This window comes from Haliotis rufescens, unplaced genomic scaffold, assembly GCF_023055435.1.
Source record: "Haliotis rufescens isolate VD_foot unplaced genomic scaffold, xgHalRufe1.0.p SCAF_30, whole genome shotgun sequence".
In the NCBI taxonomy this organism is placed as follows: Eukaryota; Metazoa; Mollusca; class Gastropoda; order Lepetellida; family Haliotidae; genus Haliotis; species Haliotis rufescens.
This window is the reverse complement of record NW_025964002.1, coordinates 997,054-1,023,415: the sequence shown is the minus strand read 5'-3', so window position 1 is coordinate 1,023,415 and position 26,362 is coordinate 997,054. Positions and strand designations below refer to the sequence as shown.

The following is a 26,362-nucleotide window of genomic DNA, read 5'->3' as shown; positions in this document are numbered from 1 at the left end:
TGGTTGTCTGCTGTTTGCCATGTGTATCCAGCCTTGTTGGTTGTCTGCTGTTTGCCATGTGTATCCAGCCTTGTTGGTTGACTACAGTTTGCCACGTGTATCCAGCCTTGTTGGTTGTCTGCTGTTTGTCACGTGTATCCAGCCTTGTTGGTTGTCTGCTGTTTGCCACGTGTATCCAGCCTTCATTCTTGTCTACAGTTTGCCATGTGTATCCAGCCTTGTTGGTTGACTACAGTTTGCCATGTGTATCCAGCCTTGTTGGTTGTCTGCTGTTTGCCATGTGTATCCAGCCTTGTTGGTTGTCTACTGTTTGCCACGTGTATCCAGCCTTGTTGGTTGTCTACTGTTTGCCATGTGTATCCAGCCTTGTTGGTTGTCTACTGTTTGCCACGTGTATCCAGCCTTGTTGGTTGTCTACTGTTTGTCATGTCTATCCAGCCTTGTTGGTTGTCTACTGTTTGCCATGTGTATCCAGCCTTGTTGGTTGTCTACTGTTTGTTATGTGTATCCAGCCTTGTTGGTTGTCTACTGTTTGCCACGTGTATGCAGCCTTCATTCTTGTCTACTGTTTGCCACGTGTATCCAGCCTTGTTGGTTGTCTTGTGTTTGCCACGTGTATCCAGCCTTGTTGGTTGTCTGCTGTTTGCCATGTGTATCCAGCCTTGTTGGTTGTCTACTGTTTGCCACGTGTATCCAGCCTCCATTCTTGTCTTCTGTTTGCCACGTGTATCCAGCCTTGTTGGCTGTCTTCTGTTTGCCATGTGTATCCAGCCTTGTTGGTTGTCTGCTGTTTGCCACGTGTATCCAGCTTTGTTGGCTGTCTGATGTTTGCCACGTGTATCCAGCCTTGTTGGTTGTCTACTGTTTGCCATGTGTATCCAGCCTTGTTGGTTGTCTTGTGTTTGCAACGTGTATCCAGCCTTCATTCTTGTCTACTGTTTGCCACGTGTATCCAGCCTTGTTGGTTGTCTGGTGTTTGTCACGTGTATCCAGCCTTGTTGGTTGTCTGCTGTTTGTCATGTGTATCCAGCCTTGTTGGTTGTCTTGTGTTTGCCACGTGTATCCAGCCTTGTTGGTTGTCTGCTGTTTGCCACGTGTATCCAGCCTTGTTGGTTGTCTACTGTTTGCCATGTGTATCCAGCCTTGTTGGTTGTCTACTGTTTGCCACGTGTATCCAGCCTTGTTGGTTGTCTGCTGTTTGTCATGTCTATCCAGCCTTGTTGGTTGTCTACTGTTTGCCATGTGTATCCAGCCTTGTTGGTTGTCTACTGTTTGTTATGTGTATCCAGCCTTGTTGGTTGTCTACTGTTTGCCACGTGTATCCAGCCTTCATTCTTGTCTACTGTTTGCCACGTGTATCCAGCCTTGTTGGTTGTCTTGTGTTTGCCACGTGTATCCAGCCTTGTTGGTTGTCTGCTGTTTGCCATGTGTATCCAGCCTTGTTGGTTGTCTACTGTTTGCCACGTGTATCCAGCCTCCATTCTTGTCTTCTGTTTGCCACGTGTATCGAGCCTTGTTGGCTGTCTGCTGTTTGCCACGTGTATCCAGCCTTGTTGGTTGTCTGCTGTTTGCCACGTGTATCCAGCCTTGTTGGCTGTCTGATGTTTGCCACGTGTATCCAGCCTTGTTGGTTGTCTACTGTTTGCCATGTGTATCCAGCCTTGTTGGTTGTCTTGTGTTTGCAACGTGTATCCAGCCTTCATTCTTGTCTACTGTTTGCCACGTGTATCCAGCCTTGTTGGTTGTCTGGTGTTTGTCACGGGAATCCAGCCTTGTTGGTTGTCTGCTGTTTGTCATGTGTATCCAGCCTTGTTGGTTGTCTTGTGTTTGCCACGTGTATCCAGCCTTGTTGGTTGTCTGCTGTTTGTCATGTGTATCCAGCCTTGTTGGTTGTCTACTGTTTGCCATGTGTATCCAGCCTTGTTGGTTGTCTACTGTTTGCCATGTGTATCCAGCCTTGTTGGTTGTCTGCTGTTTGCCATGTGTATCCAGCCTTGTTGGTTGTCTACTGTTTGCCATGTGTATCCAGCCTTGTTGGTTGTCTACTGTTTGCCACGTGTATCCAGCCTTGTTGGTTGTCTGCTGTTTGCCATGTGTATCCAGCCTTGTTGGTTGTCTACTGTTTGCCACGTGTATCCAGCCTTGTTGGTTGTCTGCTGTTTGCCATGTGTATCCAGCCTTGTTGGTTGTCTGCTGTTTGCCATGTGTATCCAGCCTTGTTGGTTGTCTACTGTTTGCCACGTGTATCCAGCCTTGTTGGTTGTCTACTGTTTGCCACGTGTATCCAGCCTTCATTCTTGTCTACTGTTTGCCATGTGTATCCAGCCTTGTTGGTTGTCTACTGTTTGCCATGTGTATCCAGCCTTGTTGGTTGTCTACTGTTTGCCACGTGTATCCAGCCTTGTTGGTTGTCTGCTGTTTGCCATGTGTATCCAGCCTTGTTGGTTGTCTACTGTTTGCCACGTGTATCCAGCCTTGTTGGTTGTCTACTGTTTGCCACGTGTATCCAGCCTTGTTGGTTGTCTGCTGTTTGCCATGTGTATCCAGCCTTGTTGGTTGTCTGCTGTTTGCCATGTGTATCCAGCCTTGTTGGTTGTCTACTGTTTGCCACGTGTATCCAGCCTTGTTGGTTGTCTACTGTTTGCCTCGTGTATCCAGCCTTGTTGGTTGTCTACTGTTTGCCACGTGTATCCAGCCTTGTTGGTTGTCTGCTGTTTGCCATGTGTATCCAACCTTGTTGGTTGTCTACTGTTTGTCATGTGCATCCAGCCTTGTTGGTTGTCTGCTGTTTGCCATGTGTATCCAGCCTTGTTGGTTGTCTGCTGTTTGCCATGTGTATCCAGCCTTGTTGGTTGTCTACTGTTTGTCATGTGTATCCAGCCTTGTTGGTTGTCTGCTGTTTGCCATGTGTATCCAGCCTTGTTGGTTGTCTACTGTTTGTCATGTGTATCCAGCCTTGTTGGTTGTCTGCTGTTTGTCATGTGTATCCAGCCTTGTTGGTTGTCTGCTGTTTGTCATGTGTATCCAGCCTTGTTGGTTGTCTACTGTTTGCCATGTGTATCCAGCCTTCATTCTTGTCTACTGTTTGCCACGTGTATCCTGCCTTGTTGGATATCTTGTGTTTGCCACGTGTATCCAGCCTTGTTGGTTGTCTTGTGTTTGCCATGTGTATCCAGCCTTGATGGTTGTCTGCTGTTTGTCATGTGTATCCAGCCTTGTTGGTTGTCTACAGTTTGCCATGTGTATCCAGCCTTCATTCTTGTCTACTGTTTGCCACGTGTATCCTGCCTTGTTGGATATCTTGTGTTTGCCACGTGTATCCAGCCTTGTTGGTTGTCTTGTGTTTGCCATGTGTATCCAGCCTTGATGGTTGTCTGCTGTTTGTCATGTGTATCCAGCCTTGTTGGTTGTCTACAGTTTGCCATGTGTATCCAGCCTTGTTGGTTGTCTTGTGTTTGCCACGTGTATCCAGCCTTGTTGGTTGTCTTGTGTTTGCCACGTGTATCCAGCCTTGTTGGTTGTCTGGTGTTTGCCATGTGTATCCAGCCTTGTTGGTTGTCTGCTGTTTGCCATGTGTATCCAGCCTTGTTGGTTGTCTTGTGTTTGCCACGTGTATCCAGCCTTGTTGGTTGTCTTGTGTTTGCCACGTGTATCCAGCCTTGTTGGTTGTCTTGTGTTTGCCACGTGTATCCAGCCTTGTTGGTTGTCTGCTGTTTGCCATGTGTATCCAGCCTTGTTGGTTGTCTGCTGTTTGCCATGTGTATCCAGCCTTGTTGGTTGTCTTGTGTTTGCCACGTGTATCCAGCCTTGATGGTTGTCTGCTGTTTGTCATGTGTATCCAGCCTTGTTGGTTGTCTACTGTTTGCCACGTGTATCCAGCCTTCATTCTTGTCTACTGTTTGCCACGTGTATCCAGCCTTGTTGGTTGTCTGTTGTTTGCCACCTTCCACCATATGTAGGGTCACCGTCATTACACCACACCTGGTCTAGTTGATCAAGTTCGTGGACTGTGTGTACACGTAGCAAGATGTTGTGTGGGTATTGGTTGTTCTGGCCACCGTCACTACAGCACACCTGGTCTAGTTGATCAAGTTCGTGGACTCTGTGTACACGTAGCAGGATGTTGTGTGGGTATCGGTTGTTCTGGTCACCGTCACTACAGCACACCTGGTCTAGTTGATCAAGTTCCTGGAGTGTGTGTACACGTAGCAAGATGTTGTGTGGGTATCAGTTGTTCTGGTCACCGTCACTACAGCACACCTGGTCTAGTTGATCAAGTTCGTGGACTGTGTGTACACGTAGCAAGATGTTGTGTGGGTATCGGTTGTTCTGGTCACCGTCACTACAGCACACCTGGTCTAGTTGATCAAGTTCGTAGACTGTGTGTACACGTAGCAAGATGTTGTGTGGGTATCGGTTGTTCTGGCCACCGTCACTACAGCACACCTGGTCTAGTTGATCAAGTTCGTGGACTGTGTGTACACGTAGCAAGATGTTGTGTGGGTATCGGTTGTTCTGGTCACCGTCACTACAGCACACCTGATCTAGTTGATCAAGTTCCTGGAGTGTGTGTACACGTAGCAAGATGTTGTGTGGGTATCGGTTGTTCTGGTCACCGTCACTACAGCACACCTGGTCTAGTTGATCAATTTCGTGGACTGTGTGTACACGTAGCAAGATGTTGTGTGGGTATCGGTTGTTCTGGTCACCGTCACTAAAACCACACCTGGTCTAGTTGATCAAGTTCGTGGACTCTGTGTACACGTAGCAAGATGTTGTGTGGGTATCGGTTGTTCTGGCCACCGTCACTAAAACCACACCTGGTCTAGTTGATCAAGTTCGTGGACTGTGTGTACACGTAGCAAGATGTTGTGTGGGTATCGGTTGTTCTGGTCACCGTCACTACAGCACACCTGGTCTAGTTGATCAAGTTCGTGGACTGTGTGTACACGTAGCAAGATGTTGTGTGGGTATCGGTTGTTCTGGCCACCGTCACTACAGCACACCTGGTCTAGTTGATCAAGTTCGTGGACTGTGTGTACACGTAGCAAGATGTTGTGTGGGTATCGGTTGTTCTGGTCACCGTCACTACAGCACACCTGGTCTAGTTGATCAAGTTCGTGGACTGTGTGTACACGTAGCAAGATGTTGTGTGGGTATCGGTTGTTCTGGTCACCGTCACTACAGCACACCTGGTCTAGTTGATCAAGTTCGTGGACTGTGTGTACACGTAGCAAGATGTTGTGTGGGTATCGGTTGTTCTGGCCACCGTCACTACAGCACACCTGGTCTAGTTGATCAAGTTCGTGGACTGTGTGTACACGTAGCAAGATGTTGTGTGGGTATCGGTTGTTCTGGTCACCGTCACTACAGCACACCTGGTCTAGTTGATCAAGTTCCTGGAGTGTGTGTACACGTAGCAAGATGTTGTGTGGGTATCGGTTGTTCTGGTCACCGTCACTACAGCACACCTGGTCTAGTTGATCAATTTCGTGGACTGTGTGTACACGTAGCAAGATGTTGTGTGGGTATCGGTTGTTCTGGTCACCGTCACTAAAACCACACCTGGTCTAGTTGATCAAGTTCGTGGACTCTGTGTACACGTAGCAAGATGTTGTGTGGGTATCGGTTGTTCTGGCCACCGTCACTAAAACCACACCTGGTCTAGTTGATCAAGTTCGTGGACTGTGTGTACACGTAGCAAGATGTTGTGTGGGTATCGGTTGTTCTGGTCACCGTCACTACAGCACACCTGGTCTAGTTGATCAAGTTCGTGGACTGTGTGTACACGTAGCAAGATGTTGTGTGGGTATCGGTTGTTCTGGCCACCGTCACTACAGCACACCTGGTCTAGTTGATCAAGTTCGTGGACTCTGTGTACACGTAGCAAGATGTTGTGTGGGTATCGGTTGTTCTGGTCACCGTCACTACAGCACACCTGGTCTAGTTGATCAAGTTCGTGGACTGTGTGTACACGTAGCAAGATGTTGTGTGGGTATCGGTTGTTCTGGTCACCGTCACTACAGCACACCTGGTCTAGTTGATCAAGTTCGTGGACTGTGTGTACACGTAGCAAGATGTTGTGTGGGTATCGGTTGTTCTGGCCACCGTCACTACAGCACACCTGGTCTAGTTGATCAAGTTCGTGGACTGTGTGTACACGTAGCAAGATGTTGTGTGGGTATCGGTTGTTCTTCGCTTTGATGTTGTTGTTTTCAATTTCAAGTTAACCTTTTTAGAATATTACTGATATGTTTTTGATTGTTTTATGAAATAAATTTATGTCATCACTGTTTCATATTGAGTCTTAAACACATGTTCATCATAAAGTCGGAATCTTACAATCGACTCTGCTTTATGCAGAGATTTCTATTGGCTATGGAACGGTTTTTTCCGCTTTTATTTTTTTGACAGGGACCATAAACTTTGATAATTTCTGGATCTTACATATAATGTTAATATAGATGTTATTATTCAGACTTAATTTGGAGAAATAACTTTGTAATCCATTTTTTTATTAGAACAGCAGTAAAATATGATGATGGACAAAAAAGTATTATAATGGAATGTGAATGATTATCAATGAAAAACCCTTTGTATAAAGTGTGGTGAAAGGGGTCTGTCACCACACCAGCTTGTTATCATCAACACAAGTGACCCTCTGTGCCCCTTGTTTAATAAATTAAATGCTGGTTGTTTTTTCTGTGGTTGGAAGAAAGTTTATAAAAGTAAAACATGGCCAACAACAATAACTAAGCATGCAACAAAGTCTGAACATCTATGCGACTGTTTCATGCAGATATCGAGATTCAAAATGATGCTGACGTTGGTCAACGTTGTTGTCTTGGCAACCATCCTACGTGGAGCTAGCGCTGCTCAGTGCGCATGCGCTACTGGGAATGTCCATGTCCGGTCAGGTGTGGGAACAAGTCATGCAATCCTCGGTACTCTGAACACCGGAAGTTGCGTCACTTATAAAGGTGATGAGACAAGTGGCTGGGTGCACGTGGACTTCAACGGCCAGGTAGGTACAATGTAGTTAACCTCCAACTGACAGGCAGTGTGATATAACGAAAACAAGGTTAAAATCGGCGTTGAAGCTCAGTCACTCAATACAGGTAAAGAAACCGAATCCTCAACCCCCTTAACCTCCTTTATGCCCTTAAACTCCTCAACCCCCTTAACCCCCTTTATGCCCTTAAACTCCTTTACCTCCTTAGCCTCCCTAATCCCCTTAACCTCTTTTTAACCCACTTAACCCCCTTAGCCTCCTTAGCCCCCTGACCCCCCTTATCCTCTTTAACCCCCTTTGCCTCCTTAATCCCCTTCGCCTCCTGAGCCTCCTTATCCCCTTATCTGCCTTACCCCTTTTCCTCCTTAACCCCTTTTCCTCTTATCCTCGTTTGCTCCTTATCCCCTTTTGCTCCTTATCCCCTTTTGCTCCTTATCCCCTTTTCCTCCTTATCCCCTTAGCCTCCTTATCCCCTTTTGCTCCTTATCTCCTTTTGCTCTTATCCTCGTTTGCTCCTTATCCCCTTTATCCCCTTTTGCTCCTTATCCCCTTTTCCTCTTATCCTCGTTTGCTCCTTATCCCCTTTATCCCCTTTTCCTCCTTAACCCCTTTTCCTCTTATCCTCGTTTGCTCCTTATCCCCTTTTGCTCCTTATCCCCTTTTCCTGTTTAATCCCTTTTGCTCCTTATCCCTTTTCCTCTTACCCTTTTTTGCTCCTTATCCCCTTTTGCTCCTTAAACCCTTTTGCTCCTTATCCCCTTTTCCTCCTTATCCCCTTTTGCTCCTTAATCCCTCTTCCTCCTTATCCCCTTTTCCTCCTTATCCCCTTTAACTCCTTAACCCCTTTTGCTCCTTATCCCCTTTTCCTCCTTAACCCCTTTTGCTCCTTATCCCCTTTTCCTCCTGATCCCCTTTTCCTCCTTAATCCCTTTTCCTCCTTATCCCCTTTTCCTCCTGATCCCCTTTTGCTCCTTAATCCCTTTTGATCCTTAACCCCTTTTCCTCCTGATCCCCTTTACCTCCTGATCCCCTTTTCCTCCTGATCCCCTTTTCCTCCTTAACCCCTTTTCCTCCTTATCCCCTTTTCCTCCTTAATCCCTCTTCCTCCTCATTCCCTTTTCCTCCTGATCCCCTTTTCCTCCTGATCCCCTTTTCCTCCTTAACCCCTTTCCCCTTTTCCTCCTTATCCCCTTTTCCTCCTTAACCCCTTTTGCTCCTTATCCCCTTTTCCTCCTTAATCCCTTTTGCTCCTTATCCCCTTTTCCTCCTGATCCCCTCTTCCTCCTTAACCCCTTTTTCTCCTTAATCCCTCTTCCTCCTGATCCCCTTTTCCTCCTGATCCCCTTTTCCTCCTTAACCCCTTTTCCTCCTGATCCCCTTTTCCTCCTTATCCCCTTTTGCTCCTTAATCCCTTTGGCTCCTTATCCCCTTTTGCTCCTTAATCCCTTTTCCTCTTATCCTCTTTTGCTCCTTATCCCCTTTTGCTCCTTAATCCCTTTTCCTCCTTATCCCCTTTTCCTCCTTAATCCCTTTTCCTCTTATCCTCTTTTGCTCCTTATCCCCTTTTGCTCCTTAATCCCTTTTGCTCCTTATCCCCTTTTCCTCCTTAATCCTTTTTCCTCTTATCCTCTTTTGCTCCTTATCCCCTTTTCCCCCTTAATCCCTTTTGCTCCTTATCCCCTTTTCCTCCTTAACCCCTTTTCTTCTTATCCTCTTTTGCTCCTTATCCCCTTTTCCTCCTTAATCCATTTTGCTCCTTATCCCCTTTTGCTTCTTAATCCCTTTTCCTCCTTATCCCCTTTTCCTCCTTATCCCCTTTTCCCCCTTAACCCCTTTTGCTCCTTATCCCCTTTTCCTGTTTAATCCCTTTTGCCCCTTATCCCCTTTTGCTCCTTATCCCCTTTTCCTCCTTAATCCCTTTTCCTCCTTATCCCCTTTTCCTCCTGATCCCCTTTTGCTCCTTATCCCCTTTTCCTCCTTATCCCCTTATCTGCCTTACCCCTTTTTCCTCCTTAATATCTTTCCTCCTTATCCCCTTTTCCTCCTGATCCCCTATTCCTCCTTATCCCTTTTCCTCCTTAATCCCTTTTCCTCCTTATCCCCTTTTCCTCCTGATCCCCTTTTCCTCCTGATCCCCTTTTCCTCCTTATCCCCTTTTCCTCCGTAATCCCTTTTCCTCCTTATCCCCTTTTCCTCCTTATCCCCTTTTGCTCCTTATCCCCTTTTCCTCCTTATCCCCTTTTCCTCCTTAACCCCTTTTGCTCCTTAAGCCCTTTTTCTCCTGGTCCCCTTTCCCTCCTTATCCCCTTAGCCTCCTTATCCCCTTATCTGCCTTATCCCCTTCGCCTCCTTAACCCCCTTAGCCTCCTGAGCCCCCTTAACCCACTTGGCCTCCTTAACCCCTTAGTCTCCTGAGAGACACGTCTTCATGTTACCTGCTACACATTGTTACATTTACCCTTGGTGAGTTGGTGTTGATCTAATACATCTGATTGGCTGGTACTTGTTACAGAGCGGATGGATCGCGGGAAATTACGTCAACGTTCAGACTTGCTCGGGGGGTTCCGTCACTTCAGGTAAACATCAATGTCCCAAGGAAGGCCACATAATTTGCCAGTGCACTACCAAACTCCTGGCGCTTCCTCGTCTCCTTGAATATCATAAACTAATAATTAATCATACCGTTGAGGTTTGTAAGAAGCATCTAGAGTATATACTACTTCAAATATACATCTGTCGTAAGAGGCGACTAACACATTACTTACAACGGGGCACGGGTGGCCCAGTTGTCTAACGCGCCGCGATTCGTCTCCTGGGCACATCACTGGATACATTGTGTGATGCAGATCAAAGTGTGTGTGTATGTGCAAATGTACTAAGTGAAACTTGACGCCATCTTGTTTTGAAGGCGGAGGCAGCCTCGACTGTGCAGGGGGACACCGGTACTCCGCACGTGGCACAGCCTACTATCCAGCCAACAACGCCCTGGAGGGGGGCTTTGTGGACATGAGGGGGGCAAGACTTCGGACGCTACAGGTAAGCATGGCCCCGCCCCTCACGCCCGCCAAGTAACACCTGCTCACTACCAGTATTAATTAAACATCAACAAACGAAACACTTACGTTATGTGAGAACATGAGGGAATATGGGTTTGAAACAACAAAGAAATGGTATACGATTAACAATTGAATTATAAAATGAACTGGTTTACAAATAAATGCAAATTATTGCACACTAATTACAGCGGCAGTACACAATAGAGCGGCAGTACACAATAGAGTGACAGTACAAAATTCAAGCAGCAAGAGTGATCAAGCTTCTAAAATAGGTACAATGTGTGAAGCTCATTTCTGGTGTCCCCCGCCTTGATATTGCTGGTATATTGCTAAAAGCGGCGTAAAACCATACTCACTCACTCACTCACTCTGAAATAGGACTAGGCTGGATATTAAGGGTGAAAACAAAGATCTTCGCACAACCGCTGGTCTAGGTGTAATGTGAGATGAGAGAGGCACGCTCTTGTCACCTTATATAGTCTAAATCCCTTCCAGAAAGTCCTTTACAGTGCTGGATTAGTTTAGCTGTTATAGAAGGTTCCAGATACCCTTCACTTCACAAGCATCTACACATAGTATCTTCCACACCGCTGCTTACATTATTTAGTACTACTTTCTTGACAACTAACCATTGTCAAACACAATGCTATGAACTTCCATTAAATCTCAACAGGAACATGATTGTTTTGTTTCAGCAATATTTGGCTGGTAGTGCGAGCTATGTCAGCGTTGCCATGGACAACCATGCGGGCATTGCCTACGGTACCGCCATCTGCATCCCCGAGATGAACCACAGATACAACAAACACATTGTCTTTAAGGTGAGTCAGGTAACTTGGCCTATCTGTATTACAGGGGGGTTGTACACGGCGTCTCAGGTAGCAATGTACATGTACACCAGTAGAGGAACCACAAATACAACAAACACATTGTCTTTAAGGTGAGTCAGGTAACTTAGCCTACCTGTATTACAGGTGGGATGTACACGGCTTCTCAGGTAGCAATTTACATGTGCATCAGTATTGTGCTAAATTGAATGAGATTGACCACAGAGGGTCAACATCCCCAATCAAATATTGATGTTGAGCTTAAATGGCTTCATAGCCACCTACAGTCTAACCCCATTATCTCGAAAATCCCCCGGTTGTGTCGAACTCATAGTCTGGGCCAGACAAAATTTCACTATATTTATCATCAGTTTAACCCTCATGTGTCGAACTGGACGTGTCGAATTCCCGTTTATCGGTAACTCACACTAACTTATTTTTAACTTAAAACCTACCCTTAAACGTCGAAATCAAAATGATTGAAACCCACATTTAGGATTTGTATCCAGTAAAATGCCCCGAACACCACATGGTGTGAAACATCAACGACAGGAAGTTTTACATGAGTCGAACATGTCCAGACCTGGGTAAGTCGAACTAAACTGAGGGCCAAAAGAAACGTTACCAGCATTAACTGATTTGCCACTTTCAAACTCTGTCGTTCTTTGCACGTGCTTTGCGGATTTTGGGATATATTGGTGTTTTTCAGCAATTTTTTTAAACATTCTTTCCCAAATTATCGTGCAATTTCTGGGCATAAATTACGCACGGATCTGTTCCCTATCATTTGTTGCGATGATTAACACCAACGAACATGCCAAGACTGACCGCTGTCCAGAGGGAGAGAGCCATAGGTATGCTGCAGATGGGAGCGACACAGAGAGCGGTTGCCATCAACATGAACTGCTCCAAGATGACCAATCTGGTCCCCAGGAGTCGAGACTATAGGGCTCGACTGTATATAAATGTTTTATGTACTGTTGCTGTTGCTGCTTTAAATGCTATGCATGTCGATGAAGTTTCGATATATATGCTACATATATCTAGGGAGTATCGATCTCTTTGTTACACATGTAGGAAGTATCGATCACTTAGTTACACATATGGAGGAAATATCGATCTCTTAGTTACACATGTAGGAAGTATCGATCTCCTAGTCACACATATGTAGGAAATATCGATCTCTTAGTTACACATCTGTTGGAAATATCGATCTCTTAGTTACACATATGTTGGAAATATCGATCTCTTAGTTACACATCTAGGAAGTATCGATCTCCTAGTCACACATATGTAGGAAATATCGATCTCTTAGTTACACATATGTTGGAAATATCGATCTCTTAGTTACACATGTAGGAAGTATCGATCTCCTAGTCACACATATGTTGGAAATATCGATCTCTTAGTTACACATATGTTGGAAATATCGATCTCTTAGTTACACATCTGTTGGAAATATTTATCTCTTAGTTACACATCTGTTGGAAATATTCATCTCTTAGTTACACATGTGTAGGAAATATCGATCTCTTAGTTACACATATGTTGGAAATATCGATCTCTTAGTTACACATCTGTTGGAAATAACGATCTCTTAGTTACACATCTGTTGGAAATATTCATCTCTTAGTTACACATCTGTTGGAAATATCGATCTCTTAGTTACACATGTGTAGGAAATATCGATCTCTTAGTTACACATCCGTTTGGAAATATTCATCTCTTAGTTACACATATGTTGGAAATATCGATCTCTTAGTTACACATATGTTGGAAATATCGATCTCTTAGTTACATATATGTTGGCAATATCGACCCCTTAGTTACACAAATGTAGGAAATATCGACCTCTTAGTTACGCTTGTTTAGGATTTCTGCTTATCTGCAGGTTGTGGACACAGGGTCGGCCTTCTCTGGTAAAGGTCACGGCCGTATTGACATCTGCGTCAGCTCCCAGGCCAACTCTTACGACTCCACCATCAACGGCCATCTCACCCTTGTCTTCCCCTGACCGCCACGTCACATCCGGTCAGCCCAGTAACATGTATATCTACCACCGTGATAAAGGCGCCGTTGTTTTGTGTGGTTTATCTCGTGTTCTTCCAGTTTGTCTTATGTGGGGCAGCCTAGAGGTTCATGCGTTCGTTCAACAGGGCGGGTTCAGTACCTCAACATGAAAAGCCCTTTTCACTAACAGACCCTGACTCCACACACAGACCCTGACTCCAGACACAGACCCTGACTCCAGTCCCAGACCCTGACTCCAGACACAGTCCCTGACGCCAGACGCCGACCCCCACTCCAGCCACAGACCCTGACTCAATACACAGACCCTGACTCTAGACACAAACCCTGACTCCTGTCACAGACCCTGACTCCAGACATAAACCCTGACTCCAGACATAAACCCTGACTCCAGACACAGACCCTGACACCAGACATAAACCCTGACTCCAGACACAGACCCTGACTCCAGACTCCAGACACAGACCCTGACTCCAGACATAAACCCTGACTCCAGACACAGACCCTGACTCCAGACTCCAGACATAAACCCTGACTCCAGACACAGACCCTGACTCCAGACATAAACCCTGACTCCAGAGACCGACCCTGACTCCAGACATAGACCCTGACTCCAGACTCCAGACACAGACCCTGACTCCAGACTCCAGACACAGACCCTGACTCCAGACACAGACCCTGACTCCAGACATAAACCCTGACTCCAGACACAGACCCTGACTCCAGACTCCAGACACAGACCCTGACTCCAGACATAAACCCTGACTCAAGACATAAACCCTGACTCCAGACATAAACCCTGACTCCAGACACAGACCCTGACTCCAGACTCCAGACACAGACCCTGACTCCAGACATAAACCCTGACTCCAGACACAGACCCTGACACCAGACATAAACCCTGGCTCCAGACACAGACCCTGACACCAGACATAAACCCTGACTCCAGATTCCAGACACAGACCCTGACTCCAGACATAAACCCTGACTCCAGACACAGACCCTGACACCAGACTCCAGACACAGACCCTGACTCCAGAGACCGACCCTGACACCAGACATAAACCCTGACTCCAGACACAGACCCTGACTCCAGACATAAACCCTGACTCCAGACACAGACCCTGACTCCAGACATAAACCCTTACTCCAGACACAGACCCTGACTCCATACATAAACCCTGACTCCAGACACAGACCCTGACTCCAGACATAAACCCTGACTCCAGACACAGACCCTGACTCCAGACTCCAGACACAGACCCTGACTCCATACATAAACCCTGACTCCAGACACAGACCCTGACTCCAGACATAAACCCTGACTCCAGACACAGACCCTGACTCCAGACTCCAGACACAGACCCTGACTCCAGACATAAACCCTGACTCCAGACACAGACCCTGACTCCAGACACAGACCCTGACTCCAGACTCAAGACACAGACCCTGACTCCAGACACAGACCCTGACTCCAGACATAAACCCTGACTCCAGACACAGACCCTGACTCCATACATAAACCCTGACTCCAGACACAGACCCTGACTCCAGACATAAACCCTGACTCCAGACACAGACCCTGACTCCAGACATAAACCCTGACTCCAGACACAGACCCTGACTCCAGACATAAACCCTGACTCCAGACACAGACCCTGACTCCAGACTCCAGACACAGACCCTGACTCCAGACATAAACCCTGACTCCAGACACAGACCCTGACACCAGACATAAACCCTGACTCCAGACACAGACCCTGACTCCATACATAGACCCTGACTCCAGACACAGACCCTGACTCCATACATAGACCCTGACTCCAGACACAGACCCTGACTCCAGACATAAACCCTGACTCCAGACACAGACCCTGACTCCAGACTCCAGACACAGACCCTGACTCCAGACATAAACCCTGACTCCAGACACAGACCCTGACACCAGACTCCAGACACAGACCCTGACTCCAGACATAAACCCTGACTCCAGACACAGACCCTGACTCCAGACACAGACCCTGACTCCAGACATAAACCCTGACTCCAGACACAGACCCTGACTCCATACATAAACCCTGACTCCAGAGACCGACCCTGACTCCAGACACAGACCCTGACTCGTGACACAGACCCTGACTCCAGACACCGTCCCCCAGTACCCGATACATTTCAGCATAGCTTGCCATGGACGGCCAGGTCTACTTTCGCCCACAGGGAGTTCGCCTACAGGTTCGCCAGGTCTACTTTCGCCCACAGGGAGTTTGCCTACAGGTTCGCCAGGTCCACTTTCACCTACAGGGCAGTTTACATACAGGTTCGCCAGGTCACCGGGGAACTATTCTAACACGTTGTATTTCTTTCCCTTCTTAATGACGTAATCATTTAACCACGGAATGACATCAAGATGCTCTAACCTTTACAACAACCTTTCGAATATTCATATCAGCTTTTATTTCGGTCACAATAAATCACGGGAACACCAGAGTCAGCGGTCCATTGATCGTCTCGTCGTACGTTTCTTTGCGGGTGCGCACGCAGATATCTATGCGACTGTGGTTCTTGCCGACGAAAGCACTTCCGGTGTCAACCATCTGAAGAAAACAACCATAACGAGTCCATATAATGACATCTCGACAAAGCGGAACCTCGACAAAGCGGAACCTGAACATACTGATGAAGCTGAAGCATACTTAAGAGGCCGAAGTTCGAGTCGGTGTCGATCGAGTCAAACATCACACCTCACCTTGAACAGAATGTCCTTCTTGTACTTCTTGTTCATCTCGGGGATACAAATGGGGGTTCCGTAGAGGATTCCCGCACGGTTGTCCATGGCAACGCTAACATTCAAGGCGCGGCCTTCCAAGAAATCCTGACAAGAAATACATCCATATATATAGAATGAGTCCGTCAGTCAGTCTTTAACCCTTCGCTAACTCACTCACTCACACAAACACCACCAGCAACCCTTCGCTAACTCACTGACTCGCACAAACACCACCAGCAACCCTTCGTTAACTCAATCACTCGCACAACCACCACCCATCAAACCCTTCGCTAACTCAATCACATAACCACCACCCAACAGCAACCCTTCGCTTACTCACTCACATAACCACCACCCAACAGCAACCCTTCGCTAACTCACTCACATAACCACCACCCACCCAGCAACCCTTTCGCTAACTCACTCACATAACCACCACCCAACAGCAACCCTTCGTTAACTCACTCACATAACCACCACCCACCCAACAGCAACCCTTCGTTAACTCACTCACATAACCACCACCCACCCAGCAACCCTTTCGCTAACTCACTCACATAACCACCACCCACCCAACAGCAACCCTTCGTTAACTCACTCACATAACCACCACCCAACAGCAACCCTTCGCTAACTCACTCACATAACCACCACCCACCCAACAGCAACCCTTCGCTAAATCACTCACACGACAAACCCAACAGCAACCCTTCGCTAACTCACTCACATAACCACCACCCAACAGCAACCCTTCGCTATCTCACTCACATAACCACCACCCAACAGGAAACCCTTTGCTAACTCACTCACATAACCACCACCCACCCAGCAACCCTTCGTTAACTCACTCACATAACCACCACCCACCCAGCAACCCTTCGTTAACTCACTCACATAACAACCACCCACCCAGCAACCCTTCGCTAACTCACTCACATAACCACCACCCACCCAGCAACCCTTCGTCAACTCACTCACATAACCACCACCCACCCAGCAACCCTTCGTTAACTCACTCAAATAACCACCACCCACCCAGCAACCCTTTGCTAACTCACTCACATAACCACCACCCACCCAGCAACCCTTCGTCAACTCACTCACATAACCACCACCCACCCAGCAACCCTTCGTTAACTCACTCACATAACCACCACCCACCCAGCAACCCTTCGCTAACTCACTCACATAACCACCACCCACCCAGCAACCCTTCGCTAACTCACTCACACGACAAACCCAACAGCAACCCTTCGCTAACTCACTCACATAACCACCACCCACCCAGCAACCCTTCGCTAACTCAATCACTCGCATAACCACCACCCAGCAACCCTTCGCTAACTCACTCACATAATCACCACCCACTCAGCAACCCTTCGCTAACTCAGTCACATAACCACCACCCAACAGAAACCCTTTGCTAACTCACTCACATAACCACCACCCACCCAGCAACCCTTCGTTAACTCACTCTATCATACAGCCACCAACCCAGCAACCCTTCGCTTACCCACTCAAATAACCACCACCCACCCAGCAACCCTTCGCTAACTCACTCACACGACAAACCCAACAGCAACCCTTCGCTAACTCACTCACATAACCACCACCCACCCAGCAACCCTTCGCTAACTCACTCACATAATCACCACCCACCCAGCAACCCTTCGCTAACTCAGTCACATAACCACCACCCAACAGAAACCCTTTGCTAACTCACTCACATAACCACCACCCACCCAGCAACCCTTCGTTAACTCACTCTATCATACAGCCACCAACCCAGCAACCCTTCGCTTACCCACTCAAATAACCACCACCCACCCAGCACCCCTTCGCTAACTCACTCACACGACAAACCCAACAGCAACCCTTCGCTAACTCACTCACATAACCACCACCCACCCAGCAACCCTTCGCTAACTCAATCACTCGCATAACCACCACCCAGCAACCCTTCGCTAACTCACTCACATAATCACCACCCACTCAGCAACCCTTCGCTAACTCAGTCACATAACCACCACCCAACAGAAACCCTTTGCTAACTCACTCACATAACCACCACCCACCCAGCAACCCTTCGTTAACTCACTCTATCATACAGCCACCAACCCAGCAACCCTTCGCTTACCCACTCAAATAACCACCACCCACCCAGCAACCCTTCGCTAACTCACTCACACGACAAACCCAACAGCAACCCTTCGCTAACTCACTCACATAACCACCACCCACCCAGCAACCCTTCGCTAACTCACTCACACGACAAACCCAACAGCAACCCTTCGCTAACTCACTCACATAACCACCACCCACCCAGCAACCCTTCGCTAACTCAATCACTCGCATAACCACCACCCAACAGCAACCCTTCGTTAACTCACTCTATCATACAGCCACCAACCCAGCAACCCTTCGCTTACCCACTCAAATAACCACCACCCACCCAGCAACCCTTCGCTAACTCACTCACACGACAAACCCAACAGCAACCCTTCGCTAACTCACTCACATAACCACCACCCACCCAGCAACCCTTCGCTAACTCACTCACACGACAAACCCAACAGCAACCCTTCGCTAACTCACTCACATAACCACCACCCACCCAGCAACCCTTCGCTAACTCAATCACTCGCATAACCACCACCCAACAGCAACCCTTTGTTAACTCACTCACATAACCACCACCCACCCAGCAACCCTTCGCTAACTCACTCACATAATCACCACCCACCCAGCAACCCTTCGCTAACTCAGTCACATAACCACCACCCAACAGAAACCCTTTGCTAACTCACTCACATAACCACCACCCACCCAGCAACCCTTCGTTAACTCACTCTATCATACAGCCACCAACCCAGCAACCCTTCCCTTACCCACTCAAATAACCACCACCCACCCAGCAACCCTTCGCTAACTCACTCACACGACAAACCCAACAGCAACCCTTCGCTAACTCACTCACATAACCACCACCCACCCAGCAACCCTTCGCTAACTCACTCACATAACCACCACCCACCCAGCAACCCTTCGCTAACTCACTCACACGACAAACCCAACAGCAACCCTTTGCTAACTCACTCACATAACCACCACCCACCCAGCAACCCTTCGCTAACTCACTCTATCATGCAGCCACCAACCCAGCAACCCTTCGCTTACTCACTCACATAACCACCACCTAACAGCAACCCTTCGCTAACTCAATCACTCGCACAACCACCACCCACCCAGCAACCCTTCGCTAACTCACTCACACGACAAACCCAACAGCAACCCTTCGCTAACTCACTCACATAACCACCAACCAACAGCAACCCTTCGCTAACTCACTCACATGACAAACCCAACAGCAACCCTTCGCTAACTCACTCACATAACCACCACCCACCCAGCAACCCTTCGCTAACTCAATCACTCGCACAACCACCACCCATCAAACCCTTCGCTAACTCACTCACATAACCACCACCCACCCAGCAAACCTTCGCTTACTTACTCTATCATACAGCCACCAACCCAGCAACCCTTTGCTTACTCACTCACATAACCACCACCCAACAGCAACCCTTCGCTAACTCACTCACACGACAAACCCAACAGCAACCCTTCGCTAACTCACTCACATAACCACCAACAAACAGCAACCCTTCGCTAACTCACTCACACGACAATCCCAACAGCAACCCTTCGCTAACTCACTCACATAACCACCACCCACCCAGCAACCCTTCGTTAACTCACTCTATCATAAAGCCACCAACCCAGCAACCCTTCGCTTACCCACTCAAATAACCACCACCCACCCAGCAACCCTTCGCTAACTCACTCACACGACAAACCCAACAGCAACCCTTCGCTAACTCACTCACATAACCACCACCCACCCAGCAACCCTTCGCTAACTCAATCACTCGCATAACCACCACCCAGCAACCCTTCGCTAACTCACTCACATAATCACCACCCACCCAGCAACCCTTCGCTAACTCACTCACATAACCACCACCCAACAGAAACCCTTTGCTAACTCACTCACATAACCACCACCCACCCAGCAACCCTTTGCTAACTCACTCTATCATACAGCCACCAACCCAGCAACCCTTCGCTTACCCACTCAAATAACCACCACCCACCCAGCAACCCTTCGCTAACTCACTCACACGACAAACCCAACAGCAACCCTTCGCTAACTCACTCACATAACCACCACCCACCCAGCAACCCTTCGCTAACTCACTCACACGACAAACCCAACAGCAACCCTTCGCTAACTCACTCACATAACCACCACCCACCCAGCAACCCTTCGCTAACTCAATCACTCGCATAACCACCACCCAGCAACCCTTTGCTAACTCACTCATATAACCACCACCCACCCAGCAACCCTTCGCTAACTCAGTCACATAACCACCACCCAACAGAAACCCTTTGCTAACTCACTCACATAACCACCACCCACCCAGCAACCCTTTGTTAACTCACTCTATCATACAGCCACCAACCCAGCAACCCTTCCCTTACCCACTCAAATAACCACGACCCACCCAGCAACCCTTCGCTAACTCACTCACACGACAAACCCAACAGCAACCCTTCGCTAACTCACTCACATAACCACCACCCACCCAGCAACCCTTCGCTAACTCACTCACATAACCACCACCCACCCAGCAACCCTTCGCTAACTCACTCACACGACAAACCTAACAGCAACCCTTTGCTAACTCACTCACATAACCACCACCCACCCAGCAACCCTTCGCTAACTCACTCTATCATGCAGCCACCAACCCAGCAACCCTTCGCTTACTCACTCACATAACCACCACCTAACAGCAACCCTTCGCTAACTCAATCACTCGCACAACCACCACCCACCCAGCAACCCTTCGCTAACTCACTCACACGACAAACCCAACAGCAACCCTTCGCTGACTCACTCACATAACCACCAACCAACAGCAACCCTTCGCTAACTCACTCACATGACAAACCCAACAGCAACCCTTCGCTAACTCACTCACATAACCACCACCCACCCAGCAACCCTTCGCTAACTCAATCACTAGCACAACCACCACCCATCAAACCCTTCGCTAACTCACTCACATAACCACCACCCACCCAGCAAACCTTCGCTTACTTACTCTATCATACAGCCACCAACCCAGCAACCCTTTGCTTACTCACTCACATAAACACCACCCAACAGCAACCCTTCGCTAACTCACTCACACGACAAACCCAACAGCAACCCTTCGCTAACTCACTCACATAACCACCAACAAACAGCAACCCTTCGCTAACTCACTCACACGACAATCCCAACAGCAACCCTTCGCTAACTAACTCACATAACCACCACCCACCCAGCAACCCTTCGCTAACTCACTCTATCATGCAGCCACCAACCCAGCAACCCTTCGCTTACTCACTCACATAACCACCACCCAACAGCAACCCTTCGTTACTTCACTCACTTAACTCACTCACATAACCAACAACCAACAGCAACCCTTCGCTAACTCACTCACATGAAAAACCCAACAGCAACCCTTCACTAACTCACTCACATAATCACCACCCACCCAGCAACCCTTCGCTAACTCACTCTATCATACAGCCACCAACCCAGCAACCCTTCCCTTACCCACTCAAATAACCACCACCCACCCAGCAACCCTTCGCTAACTCACTCACACGACAAACCCAACAGCAACCCTTCGCTAACTCACTCACATAACCACCACCCACCCAGCAACCCTTCGCTAACTCACTCACATAACCACCAACAAACAGCAACCCTTCGCTAACTCACTCACACGACAATCCCAACAGCAACCCTTCGCTAACTCACTCACATAACCACCACCCACCCAGCAACCCTTCGCTAACTCACTCTATCATGCAGCCACCAACCCAGCAACCCTTCGCTTACTCACTCACATAACCACCACCCAACAGCAACCCTTCGTTACTTCACTCACTTAACTCACTCACATAACCAACAACCAACAGCAACCCTTCGCTAACTCACTCACATGAAAAACCCAACAGCAACCCTTCACTAACTCACTCACATAACCACCACCCACCCAGCAACCCTTTGCTTACTCACTTACATAACAACCACCCACCCAGCAACCCTTCGCTAACTCACTCACTCGTACAGCCATCACCAATCAACACTTTCTCTCTAACTCACTCACTCACATAACCATCCACCCAGCAACCCTTCGCTAACTCACTTACTCGTACAACCATCCACCCAGCAACCCTTCCTCTCCAACGCACTCACTCGCACAACCATCCACCCAGCAACCCTTCCCTAACTTAATCACTCGCACAACCACCACCCAGCAACCCTTCGCTAACTCACTCACTCGTACAACCACCCACCCAGCAACCCTTCGCTAACTCAATCACTCGCACAACCACCACCCAGCAACCCTTCGCTAACTCAATCACTCGCACAACCACCACCCAGCAACCCTTCGCTAACTCAATCACTCGCACAACCACCACCCAGCAACCCTTCCTCTCCAACGCACTCACTCGCACCACCATCCACCCAGCAACCCTTCCCTAACTCAATCACTCGCACAACCACCACCCAGCAACCCTTCGCTAACTCACTCACTCGTACAACCACCCACCCAGCAACCCTTCGCTAACTCAATCACACGCACAACCACCACCCAGCAACCCTTCCCTAACTCAATCACTCGCACAACCACCACCCAGCAACCCTTCGCTAACTCACTCACTCGCACAACCACCACCCAGCAACCCTTCGCTAACTCAATCACTCGCATAACCACCACCCAGCAACCCTTCGCTAACTCACTCACTCGTACAACCACCCACCCAACAGCAACCCTTCGTTACTTCACTCACTTAACTCACTCACATAACCAACAACCAACAGCAACCCTTCGCTAACTCACTCACATGAAAAACCCAACAGCAACCCTTCACTAACTCACTCACATAACCACCACCCACCCAGCAACCCTTTGCTTACTCACTTACATAACAACCACCCACCCAGCAACCCTTCGCTATCTCACTCACTCGTACAGCCATCACCAATCAACACTTTCTCTCTAACTCACTCACTCACATAACCATCCACCCAGCAACCCTTCGCTAACTCACTTACTCGTACAACCATCCACCCAGCAACCCTTCCTCTCCAACGCACTCACTCGCACAACCATCCACTCAGCAACCCTTCCCTAACTTAATCACTCGCACAACCACCACCCAGCAACCCTTCGCTAACTCACTCACTCGTACAACCACCCACCCAGCAACCCTTCGCTAACTCAATCACTCGCACAACCACCACCCAGCAACCCTTCGCTAACTCAATCACTCGCACAACCACCACCCAGCAACCCTTCCTCTCCAACGCACTCACTCGCACAACCATCCATCCAGCAACCCTTCCCTAACTCAATCACTCGCACAACCACCACCCAGCAACCCTTCGCTAACTCAATCACTCGCACAACCACCACCCAGCAACCCTTCGCTAACTCAATCACTCGCACAACCACCACCCAGCAACCCTTCGCTAACTCACTCACTCGTACAACCACCCACCCAGCAACCCTTCGCTAACTCAATCACTCGCACAATCACCACCCAGCAACCCTTCGCTAACTCAATCACTCGCACAACCACCACCCAGCAACCCTTCGCTAACTCAATCACTCGCACAACCACCACCCAGCAACCCTTCGCTAACTCAATCACTCGCACAACCACCCACCCAGCGACCCTTCGCTAACTCACTTCCTCGCACAACCACCGACCCAGCAACCCTCCACCAACACAGCAACCCTCCACCAATTCACTCGCGCAACCACCAACCCAGCAACCCTTCGCTAACTCAATCACTCGCACAACCACCACCCAGCAACCCTTCGCTAACTCAATCACTCGCACAACCACCACCCAGCAACCCTTCGCTAACTCAATCACTCGCACAACCACCCACCCAGCGACCCTTCGCTAACTCAATCACTCGCACAACCACCACCCAGCAACCCTTCGCTAACTCAATCACTCGTACAACCACCAACCCAGCAACCCTTCGCTAACTCACTCACTCGCACAACCACCACCCAGCAACCCTTCCCTAACTCAATCACTCGCACAACCACCAACCCAGCAACCCTTCGCTAACTCACTCACTCGCACAACCACCACCCAGCAACCCTTCCCTAACTCAATCACTCGTACAACCACCAACCCAGCAACCCTTCGCTAACTCACTCACTCGCACAATCACCACCCAGCAACCCTTCGCTAACTCACTTCCTCGTACAACCACCACCCAGCAACCCTTCCCTAACTCAATCACTCGTACAACCACCAACCCAGCAACCCTTCGCTAACTCACTCACTCGCACAACCACCACCCAGCAACCCTTCCCTAACTCAATCACTCGTACAACCACCAACCCAGCAACCCTTCGCTAACTCACTCACTCGCACAACCACCACCCAGCAACCCTCCACCAACCCAGCAACCCTCCACCAACCCAGCAACCCTCCACCAATTCACTCGAGGAACCATCAACCCAGCAACCCTTCAATAACTCACTCACTCACTCACTCACTCACACAACCACCAACCCAGCAGCCCTCCACCAACCCAGCAGCCCTCCACCAACCCAGCACCCCTCCACCAACCCAGCAACCCTCCACCAACCCAGCAACCCTCCACCAACCCAGCACCCCTCCACCAACCCAGCAACCCTCCACCAACCCAGCACCCCTCCACCAACCCAGCACCCCTCCACCAACCCAGCAACCCTCCACCAACCCAGCAACCCTCCACCAACCCAGCACCCCTCCACCAACCCAGCAACCCTCCACCAACCCAGCACCCCTCCACCAACCCAGCACCCCTCCACCAACCCAGCAACCCTTCACCAACCCAGCACCCCTCCACCAACCCAGCAACCCTCCACCAACCCAGCACCCCTCCACCAACCCAGCACCCCTCCACCAACCCAGCACCCCTCCACCAACCCAGCAACCCTCCACCAACCCAGCAACCCTTCACCAACCTAGCAACCCTTCACCAACCCAGCGATGTTATACTTGCTTCACCTGTAGAGTGCGGAGTGGTGCACCGCGCATGTCCACGAACCCTCCTTCAATGGGGTCATTGGACGGGAAGTAGGCGGTGCCCCGGGCGTGATACGTGTGGGACCCATGGCAGGCACCTGTAGGTACAAGAACTCGGCCTGCTTCAATGTATCAACATGGTATATAATCACTGGAGCTCACTTTCATAGAGGGCGGTGGGATAGCCTAGTGGTTTAAGCGTTCGCTCGTCACACCGAAGACCCTGGTTCGATTCCCGACATGGGTACAGTCTGTGAAGCCCATTTCTGGTGTCCCCCGCCGTGATATTGCTGGAATATTGCTAAAAGCGGCGTAAAACCACACTCACTCAATCAATCACTCACTCACAGGCGTCCTGTCACAGGAGGTGAAATCCACGTGATGTCAAGTACACTCGGCACAAGTAACTGGAACGACCAGGATCCGGGTTAGCACAGCGTCCCAATCACTCTACTGCCGTAGTACGTGACTACCGCTGTGACTGTGATTATCTATCGGCAGCTGTGACAAACTCGGTTATCTACAGGAACCTGTGACAGACACACTTATCTACAGGCACCTGTGACAGACACAATTATCTACAGGCACCTGTGACAGACACAATTGCCTACAGGCACCTGTGACAGACACAATTATCTACAGGCACCTGTGACAGACACAATTATCTACAGACACCTGTGACAGACACAATTATCTACAGGCACCTGTGACAGACACATTTATCTACAGGCACCTGTGACAGACACAATTATCTAGAGGCACCTGAGACAGACACAATTATCTGCAGGCACCTGTGACAGACACAAGTATCTACAGGCATCTGTGACAGACACAAGTATCTACAGGCACCTATGACACACACATTAATGTACAGGCACCTGTGACAGGCACAATTATCTACATGCATCTGTGATAGACACAATAATCTACAGGCATCTGTGATAGACACAATTATCTACAGACACCTTTGACAGACACACTTATCTACAGGCACCTTTGACAGACACAATTATCTACAGGCATCTGTGACAGACACAATTATCTACAGGCATCTGTGACAGACACAATTATTGGAAGCTTTGTTACTTGACTATTTTACTATGAAGCGCATCAATATAAAACCTGAACATTTCATAATATGTTAAAACACACGTACCATCAACAACCGCAAGACAAGCAAGAGCGTAGACCAGGCGAAGCATAGTGTCGGGTCGCCAAGTAAGATTTTATTTCAATTCTCGCACAAGTCTGTGTTTCCAGCTCGACCACGCCCACTTGCACGTGACCTCCCGCTGCCTTTGTCAAGCGAGGAAGTCGGGTGCTTGAATATGAATGTAGCTATTTATAGAAACACGTCACCAATCCCATGTTGTTTTGTTATCAACGTCTGGATTTTTTTTCAATGAAGAATTTAAAAGCAGCATCTCCTATTACTGTATAAACAGTTCCGCGATATGACGCCAGCCCGGGTCCATACACCGACAAGGAGATCCCGCACCAGTGA

At 48.8% G+C, this 26,362-nt stretch overlaps 2 protein-coding genes across 4 annotated transcripts in view; one reads left to right on the top strand and one right to left on the bottom strand.

The window, feature by feature from the left end:
- LOC124152217 overlaps positions 1–12,986 on the top strand; it is a 21,980-nt gene extending 8,994 nt beyond the window's left edge. For both annotated transcript variants that reach the window (XM_046525063.1, XM_046525062.2), the window contains exons 2-6: positions 6,800–7,024; positions 9,525–9,588; positions 9,921–10,048; positions 10,764–10,889; positions 12,787–12,986. In XM_046525063.1, the coding sequence (XP_046381019.1) occupies positions 6,815–7,024; positions 9,525–9,588; positions 9,921–10,048; positions 10,764–10,889; positions 12,787–12,909 (651 nt within the window). In that variant the 5' untranslated portion in view covers positions 6,800–6,814 and the 3' untranslated portion in view covers positions 12,910–12,986. The remainder of the gene's footprint in view (positions 1–6,799; positions 7,025–9,524; positions 9,589–9,920; positions 10,049–10,763; positions 10,890–12,786) is intronic.
- Positions 12,986–26,362, bottom strand: LOC124152216. 2 transcript variants are annotated; one of them, XM_048404015.1, is made up of 4 exons: positions 26,015–26,362; positions 24,841–24,956; positions 15,670–15,795; positions 12,986–15,517 (listed from the first exon to the last, which is right to left on the bottom strand). In XM_048404015.1, exon 4 carries the CDS (start codon positions 14,994–14,996, stop codon positions 13,218–13,220), a length of 1,779 nt encoding a protein of 592 aa, XP_048259972.1. In that variant the 5' UTR covers positions 14,997–15,517; positions 15,670–15,795; positions 24,841–24,956; positions 26,015–26,362; the 3' UTR covers positions 12,986–13,217. The 2 variants fall into 2 exon arrangements, with proteins under 2 accessions (XP_048259972.1, XP_046381017.1); XM_046525061.2 differs by having other exon boundaries at positions 15,361–15,517; positions 26,015–26,267.

Bases quoted from the DNA above. Each gene is read 5' to 3' on its own strand.
- LOC124152216 (XM_048404015.1), bottom strand. From the start codon at position 14,996: ATGTATGGAGTCAGGGTCTGTGTCTGGAGTCAGGGTTTATGTCTGGAG.